This window comes from Gavialis gangeticus, unplaced genomic scaffold (genome assembly GCF_001723915.1).
Source record: "Gavialis gangeticus isolate Ggan-Ray unplaced genomic scaffold, GavGan_comp1, whole genome shotgun sequence".
NCBI classification, from domain to species: Eukaryota; Metazoa; Chordata; order Crocodylia; family Gavialidae; genus Gavialis; species Gavialis gangeticus.
Window position 1 is genome coordinate 51960043 of NW_017729031.1, and position 9217 is coordinate 51969259.

General features: G+C 42.5%; 1 protein-coding gene across 1 annotated transcript in view; it reads right to left on the bottom strand.

Annotated features, from left to right (window-relative positions):
• The window catches only part of ABCB11 (ATP binding cassette subfamily B member 11), a 128811-nt gene that overhangs the window by 72686 nt on the left and 46908 nt on the right, over positions 1-9217 (bottom strand). Inside the window, exons 7-10 of the mRNA XM_019522758.1 lie at positions 6023-6264; positions 4664-4751; positions 3224-3357; positions 1628-1799 (exon numbers count right to left, since the gene is read on the bottom strand). Of these exons, the coding sequence (XP_019378303.1) occupies positions 1628-1799; positions 3224-3357; positions 4664-4751; positions 6023-6264 (636 nt within the window). The remainder of the gene's footprint in view (positions 1-1627; positions 1800-3223; positions 3358-4663; positions 4752-6022; positions 6265-9217) is intronic.

The window sequence follows — 9217 nt, forward strand, 5'->3', positions numbered from 1 at the left end:
TCTCGTCATTATCCTTCACCCTCTTCCTTTTCCCCCCACACCCCAACCCCCGCTTCTCCTCCCCCTCCCCACTCTCTCTCTCTGAATCTTGCATTTCTTTCTGAACATGACAGCTTCAACAAGAAGGATGGAAGGAGCCTCTAGCCAAACTTTGCTAGCCTGAGAGGTAGGAGATGTGGGCTTCTGCTCTTCAGAGGCAGGACTTGAAAAGACCTTCTTAGGCAAGTGCTCTAACTACTCAGGGATTACAGGAAAAGTAGGCTCCTCCTCTGGCTGCATAGTTTACAAGTGAGCCCTGCTCAGTTTTTTAATAAACTAAAAAAGTCTGTCAGGCCCTACCTTTGGGTGAGAGCTCCAGGCTGTGGATCTAAACAGATGAAAGGAACATCTCTGAGGAGCAGCATTTAAGACGTATCCCTGTCTTCGGCATTTCTATTGGTTAATTCAGCAGGCCGCTTGTGGATCCCATTCTGAGGTACCTAACACTTGACCTGTGCTTTTGAGGGTTAGGTGCTAAACTCAGGGTTCTGGATTCCCCTGTGGAGGCTAAGAGCCTGAAAAATTAGGCAGTGCAACAGCTGATGTTTAGGTGCCTAACGTCTCCATTGTACCTAGTTCTAGATGAACAAGCAGTGACAAAGCAGTTGCAATGCTTCTCTTCCAAAGCCCTTTTGCTTTTGTAAGAGTAGTCATCTCCGGTGCTACCCAGGGGCTGAACATAGCTTAGGTTCTTCCATCTCATGCCCAGGGACAATTAGGAACATTGAGAACCAATAATGAGAAGAAGGCAATCCATTAGCTAGTGGGCAAGCAGAGCCACTGACAGAGAAGCGGTGGCACAGAAACTGAAGAGATCAGCTATGTCGAGAAAACACAGACAGGAGATAGAAAGAAGAGAGAGGTGGGAAGGCAGGCAGGTTATAACGGAGAGAGGAGCAAAATAATAAATAGAAAGGGCAATGGAGTGAAAGGGAAATGGAAAGGGAAATAAAGCAAATGCCAGACACCATATCAAAGATAGGAGAATCAAGAACAGATGCTCACAGATTTTAAGGTGTATTTTTGTTTTAATACTTCATTTCACACCTCAACAAAAAAGTGTCTTCTCATTTGCAAGGAAGGAAGAGGAAAATATGTGATCTGGTTAGGCAAAATGAGGAAAAAGGAAAGGGAAAATGAGTTATAAAGTCCTACCAGAGTTCTCCCCTAACACAGACACAGAAGTCAAACCCCATAAAAATGACCAACATAATGTGTATATTATATTAAAAGAAAGCAAGAGGCCAGATTATAATCTCAACAACAGTCAGCCAACTGACTGAACATCTCCCCTGCAGCATAATATAGAGATACATGAGTTAGCTCAAGTGCTGGCAGCAGCCTAGCAATAGCATCACAGACCTCTACACAGGCTAATTTACCTTGCCAAGAAGCAAGGCAAATTATCCCACAAGGAACCCTGTGTTGCCATGTAACTATAAACTTCCCAGCAGTGTAGATCCATCCTTAGGAAAGGTACCCACTACTTATTGCAGTGCACTGTAATCAGAATCTGGGCCCCAAATATATGATACATTGCCATGAATAACCATCATGTTTAGAAACAAACTACATAAAAATATCTTACCAAGCCATAGATGGCTGCTCCAATCCCAATCAATGGACTAGCTGCAATAATGACCAAAGTCAGTTTCCAGCCACTGACAAATCCTAACAGGAATCCACAAATAAAGGTACTGAAGCGCTGGATAAAGATCGCTACTTGATCAGCAATAGCATCACTGATTTTATTAACATCGCTGTAAAGAACAGGACAAGTGGTGACAGTGGAATCTCTTTACATCTCCATTACATTCTGAGCTAAATTTTATTTTAATGAGTATTATTTATTGTTTTTGGTTTGAGAATTCTGCAACTTTCCTGTCCCCTATTTTTTTCCTATCACCACTTTCAGGGAGTCTGGACAGAAAAGAAGAAAATCAAACTAACAGCAGTTTGGCAGCAGCATCCATTTTGACGACATGCAAAATTTTGTCTTTGTGAATGGGAAACTCAAAGGGAACCCTTTACTTCTAGGCAATATCCAGTTTTCCAGCTACAAGCTCTTGAGGTGGTATCATAAAATTTAATCCCATAAAATGGCCTGTCTAGCTAAATATTTTAATAGCCCCAATCACCAAAGTATCCACATTGTTTTTTCTGGGTTAGAGCACAGAAGGTTTTGGCTCCTATTCAAGCCTAACAAGTTCCAACAACCTTAGTAGGCTTTGGATTAGAGTTTTACAATCTGGATTAATGTTTAATGAAGGTAGTAGGATATGAAGTAGGCTTTTAGAGCAAGATCTATTATGAGACGTGGAGATTTAGTCCAAGATGTGTGGGGTGCTGTAACACCCAACTTTCCAGTGCCCAGCCCCTGAAGTGGAAGCCAGAACCCTCTGTTAGGTGTGTAGGCACTTTATTCGGGACTCTAAGGGGACATCTCCCTCTATGGTAGAGCTGCAGCCTGAACCTTTTGCTGTAGGGGCTTTCCTATGTCCTTCCTTTCAAAGGATTCAATAGAACTCCCCATTTTATCTTACAACATAACCATGATGAATAGTAGGAGCGACCCTTTTGAATAATGGACTAGCGGTGAGAGCACTTGCTCAGGGAGTGGGAGACCCAGAGTCAGTTCTTCCCTCTGGCCAAGGAGATTCAAACCGCCACCTACCAAAGGCGTGCTCTAACCGCCACACTATAGACTAATTTGAGTGGGAGCAGCTCTTCACCCCTTCTGTTGAAGCTGATACCCTGTGTCCCAGGCAGGCTATCAAAACTGAGTTTGTGCTTTACACTCTACAGTCATTGGATAAGTTTGTGACTCCCAGTTTAGCTTAGACATGAACTAAGCTGGTCAACTCTATCAAGATAGGGCAGTTCTGGACAAGTCGAGAGGCAAAACTCTAGGCACTTGGGGAACCCTGAAGTCAAAAAGTGGGGCATCTATGAAGTTTCCACAGCTCCTGATTTAGGTTGCAGATGAGCAGGGATTTTCAGTTTGCAGGTTTGGGCTTTGGTACCTAGATTTACCTTAAACCCTTCTTAAAGCACTGAAGTCCTGTCTTTAATCTGACCCTTCATTAATTGAATGTATGGGGGCCCACAGTGGTTTTATATGCTGCTCTGCTGCTCACCAAACCATAGAAAATACAAAGATATGCAGTGTGGCAGGACTACTTACTCAGAAAGGTGTGTATTCAATTCTCCAACTGATGTGCAATCAAACCAGCCTATATCCATTCTCATTACTTTCCTGAAATAAGCTTTCCTGATTTTCTGAATCTGTCGAGCTGCAGATATTACCCAAAGGCAGATCTGGAAAGAGAATAAGGTGACTTCTGAGTCGCAATAAAAGAAAATCCTTTCTACTCCCATAAATGCAAATACCCTAACATGGTTCTTGATGAGATTACCATTATGATTAAAAGGATTCCAGCTATAAAGGGTTTAATATCATGCCTTTTATCTGTAAGTAATCCTGCCTTACAGAATCTGGGAAAGCAGCTGCCTCAGTTGCAAGAGAGGGAGAGGTAGTGCCAAGACAATTAATATCAGTGGGACTGCATGGAGGCTATGTATATCTATAGCTGCCTAAGCCCAAAGGCCTAACTAGCCAGCACTATGCTCTAGAGGGGAGGGAGAGGGAAGGGAGTTCTAAGCACCAGAGGGTGGGGGTAGGAGGGAATGAGGGCCATTCTTGTCCACCTCGGGGACTCAAAATCCCTAGCTGCTGCTGCCACAATGTGTTTTGCCCATGCCTGATTGCTCTTGCTGCTACAACAGCTGTGACTGTCTTTGCACCTGCCTGTTGCTACCACAGCCATCATTCTGAAGCCCCTCCAATTCAGCACTTGTTCTTCCTTGCCACCCCTATTTACACTATTTCCTATGCCTACAGACTATAGCCACTCTGCATTCCCTGCTGACATGCAGCCCTCTCTGGGGTGGCCATCTTTCTGAATCAACAAAACTCTATAAAAATGGCTTTTTCAATTGACAAATAAGAAGAGAGGGAAAGTAAAATAATAATAAAAAAATCCCACAGTAGCATGCTCTATGCGATGGTTCAGATCACACAGATATAAACTGCAGTAGCACAAACTATTATTATAGAAAATTCTGGGCCCAATTCACCTCTCAAACCAATTTTATACTACTGTATCTTCCTAGCCTTTATTGCAGCTACTTCAGATTTTTCCAATATAAGTGAAAATTGAATGGAGCCATTTACCAGCTAGGGGAAATTACAAAGCAAATGCCTTATCCACACAGATATTTCAGTGTTACACTCAGAACTTGGCTCTCATTATATTCTGCCACTGGCTATTGTGAACCAAACTTCCATATGGTTTGAAGGCAGCAGGTGGTTCTGACCTTCCTGGATGACTGACTTGGGTTCACACCTGTGGAAAGGCCCAGCAGAAAGCTAATGCACAACTTGAATTCTGAGGGCTAGTCACCTGTATATGCTAAAGTGCCAGGCCACAAGATTAGCATCTGAAGCATTACAAAGCTCATGTTTTGTCCCTTATACACTGAAGTGGAATCTAGGGGACTCTGTTATGAAACAACAGTTTCTCATTTTATATACAGGAAATAACTTAGGGAATCAAATACTGACTTGGAGGTATCCCAGCACAAGCACTGCACAGCCAATTCCTGCATAGTAAGCTGCAAATGTGGTCATTTCACTTTCAATGTCCAGTAACCTTAAAAAAAACAAACAATAGCATTATACATTTTGGAAAGCTTAAAAAACCTCTTAATAGTGTTTTAAGGACATGCACTGTCTTGAATCTTAAAGGTATTTTGAATATGCTTCTAAATTTGATGCATCCTGGAGGTCCAAATACTTCAGTTATCAGTATCAATGATATCACTTTTCATTAATGCTCAGTCTACTCTTAGCAAAGATCAGGGACTTGGGAGGGCCAAAGAAGTTCTCTCCATACCTTCTGTGCCATGGAAGGGTAGTTTGTAAAGGATGTTGTGGAATGTAAGTTTGTAAGGGATGGTTGTGAAATGCTACCAAGCCTCATGCAATGAAAAGGTCAAATAGAGAATTGCATGGGGGGAGGACCAACATATTTTCTTTGGATAACTGAATTTAGTTACTTTGTACCATTATGGTAGCTAACATGGTTACAAAAATCAGTGTTCTACAGATTAATAAGAAAGGCTCTTGTTAAAGTACATCCAAATATCAAATATTATTTTGAACAGTTATAAAGCTTACCAGTGAAAATGGTCAGATGTTTTAGGTCACACAGAATTACTATAGTCTCTATAATGCTTCTGAAGAATATCAATTCTCATACTAAGGTTATTTAAAAATATCTCTCTGGAGTTCCCTAGCTGTTTCTCTAGATTTCTCTATGAGCTAATGATAGTAGGCACCATTCTATTTTCTTACAAGCTCAAATTCAGAATGAGCAGATTTTAAAGGCAGAAAGAACAATTCCAAGCATTTAAAAGCTCCTGCATAAACTAAGAATTACACACATAAAATGTCAGGGACCCTAAGATGTAATAATCTTGGATAATTAAATGATTTGCAACCCTATACAGAACCATATCTGGGGTCATAGCTTCAAATCTGGTCCAGGAAGATGGGAATTCACCAAAATGCATTATAATCTAATGAATGCCCAGTGATCTTCATAAAATACATTGCTAGTCTTAGGTTGTTCCTAGTAGATAAGTGTTCCTATGAGAGTAAAAATACTTCCCCTAAGAAGCATCCCTGCTGACAGCAATTTTTGGTAGCTCAGAAGTCCAAATGACTGCGCAGACATGAACTACCTTCCTATTCCTACAGATGGTGCCTTTAAGTCAGAGTTCGGGCTCACTAGTAGAAAACTTTCCCTTGTTCTTCCTGGTCTACGTATAGAAAACTCAGCCTCTGAGGCAGAACTGGCCTTCACTAGCACTTAAAATACCTGACAGCAAAGAAAAAAAATCAAATCCATGGACTACTTACCCGCAACTTATTGATGGGATAGTTTCATTTTGGTGAAGGGAACTGTTGATCCACATTATGGTGTTATTCACACATGTTTTGCCTGGATCTCTAAGCTCCTGCTTCTCAATGTCATATTGAATAAATGTGTCTGTCATTATACCAAAGACAAGCAACATGCATGGCTGGGCTGCTCCATGAAGAATAGCACAGAAACTACCGAAAGTCATCATGAAAATCTCAGAAGATGAAGAAAATCGAAACTAAGACAGGGAAGAAAAAATATGGTCTGAGCTCAGCAATGGCTTTGGGATTAATCTTGCATTGATTCATTAATCATATACACCTAACCAAGATTTTAGGAGAACAATTTCAACAATGTTCAGGAGCAATAATTTTGTTCAGGAGTGTTTTTACCACAGAGGTAAGACAAAAACCTATTCTCCAGTCTTAATCTAACTGCACTCCATTTTGATTGCAGTGAGAGCTATCAATGAGCACAAGAGCTGAACGTATACCTCCCTAAGAATGTACAATCAGATAAACACAAAGTAATAAAAACAAGCCTCTAATTTAGATCATAGCCACAAGTCAGCAGCCAGTGCTCAAGTGGACCATGAATAGTAACTTGAAAGCCAACTTTATCTGCATGGGCTTTGCCAGGAGGAAGGAGATGGATAGCAATACAGGGACTGAAGAAGCCATTAAGAACAGCCTATTCATGGAGTAAATAATTTATAATTTACTTCTAGTGGTTTTGTGGTTCTATGGTAGAAATATGATTAAATATGACAGTTTCAGAATAGGATGGTGAATAAGTTTATACAAGATTAATGTATACATTTTTAGGGATGTAGGACATGCAAGCTCTATTTGCTCAAAGAAGAACTGAATTATGGTAAGACATTGAATCGAGTATATATGCAGATATAGTAAAGTGTCAAACGACAACACAGAGCAAATACAAAACCTTTGCAGTGGATCGAAGACAGGAGAAAAAAATATAGAGTAGAAGCATGGCCACACAATACATTTACAGCAGTATAACTTATGTCAGCTGTGTACACCTCTGTGATTCTTCCCTGAGGTCTCTTCTGATCCCAGTGCTTTGGGGGAGGGTCAGAAAAACAGCATAAAAAGCATTGTTTGAACTGAGCTTTCTCTGTGCATTCACACTTACAAGTGACATGAGTTTTGCTCTGAACAGTTTGAGGTGCAGTTTCCCAGAAACCCCTTGAACTATCTCCTTGAAATTTGACAGGCTTTGTGGCCTCAGTAGGGGCCTGCTGTTTTCATTTGAATCAAGAAAGAAATGACAAAGTTATAGGCATTTTCATTATTCCCCATTATAACCTATGGGCGAAACGTTGAAACAGCATCAAAACAGCGAAACAATTTTGACGATACAAAATGGAATAGTGCTTCGAAAAAGCAAAATGAAGCACTGTCCCTTTAAAATGGAAGTTGAAGCAAAACGGTGCTGTTTTGCACAGCCCTTGTTTCCACTGTCTGTAAGCCCCCTTTTTCTTTTTTAAACAATCCTTGATTCCTCTGGTAAACCAAGACGGCTTCCTGGTCCCTTTCTCACCTTTCCTGCATACAGGAATGGACATTTTCTGCGCTCTAAGGATCACTCCTTTGAGGAAGGGTCACCCTTCCTGAACTCCCTTCCCCTCCAGTCCCTCTTCCCATAGGGTCTCTCCCACTATTTTCCTAAGCTTACTGAAGTCAGCCTTCCTGAAGTCAAACACTTCCCTGCCCTACGATGGATAGTGAATTCTATCATCTCATGATCACTATCTCCCAGATTATCCACAATCTTCAGATCTCCCACCAGGTCATCCCCTTTAGCTAGAACCAAATCCAATAAATCCTTCCCCCTGGTTGGCCTGTTCACCTACTAAAACCTATGTGACCGGTCAGATCTGACCAAGTGCTCCTCCCAGCAAATGTCAGGGTAATTGAGGTCACCCATGACAACCATGTCCCTTGAATGTGCAGCCACCATCAGTTCTCTGGAAAATTCAGATCCAGCTCCTCCTGGTGTGGCAGTCTGTAGCAGACACCAACCATCAAGTCCCCGTCTCCTTATCCCCCCTCAGTATCTTGGCCCAGAGGGTCTCAAGTTGCCCTTCCCTCAAAGCAGTTTGGGTCTCCAAGGTGGCATGCTGCACCTTTACATAGAGAGCTACACCTCCTCCCTTCTTCTCTACTAGTCATGCATGGTGTCCCAGCAGGTCTCTGTTATTCTGACAAGATTATATTCCCTATTTGCTAGCAGGAATGTCATTTCCTCCTGCGTATTCCCCATACTCCTAGCGTTTGTGTATAGACACTTAAGTCCCTCATTGGTAACTGCCAGTTCTCCACCGCCCCAATGTTGTTCCAGCCTCTCAGCACCTGCCTGACTGCCTTCTCTATGTCCTTCCTGCTTGACTGTCTGCCCTGCTTGCATTCCTGTTTGCACACCCATCCCCTAATGCACCTAGTTTAAACATGTTTCTTTAGAGCTACCAGCTGCTCCAGGATAAGCTGAAGACACAGATGTACACCACCAAGGACGTGGACAGATGTATCTTTTGAAGTGTTCCACATGCCTTTGAAATGCTTTAAAGGGGCAGCTGTACAAATGTACATGCCCTCTGAAGCATTCCAAAAACATCCAAAACATTACAAAAAGGTACCTCTTGGAAGGAAGTACTTCTTGGAAGCATTTCACATTTGTGTTACCTCTTCACAGGGACAGAGACCCCCAGAATCCCAGAGTGCTCTGATCTATCCTCTTCATGCAAAAGGGAGAGAGAGTGGGGTGAACAATCTAGCAAGCTGACTGACAGCTTGCTAGACTGCCCAGAAACCAAACTGATGCACCTTGGCCACTGCTGTCCCCAGCAAAGCACCTGGAGCTGTGACACCAACAGCATCAAAAGTGATTGAACTGGTAGTACTCGAGGCACTTGTACTTCCCTAGCTGTCGGGGTATTCCAGGCATGGCAGCACCCCACACCCTCATGCCACATGGGACTCCCATGCACCTGGCACAAGAGCTGTGATTCCAGCTCTCCAGGCTCCAACCCCCTTTTACCTCTCCTCTCAAGTGGGAGGGGGAGACAAGAAGTTTGGAGGATTGGTGTTGGAGGCTAGAATACTAATGGAAGGACACTGCCACCATAAGAGCCCCCCCCCCACTGCCACCACAAGACCCCCACACCCCTA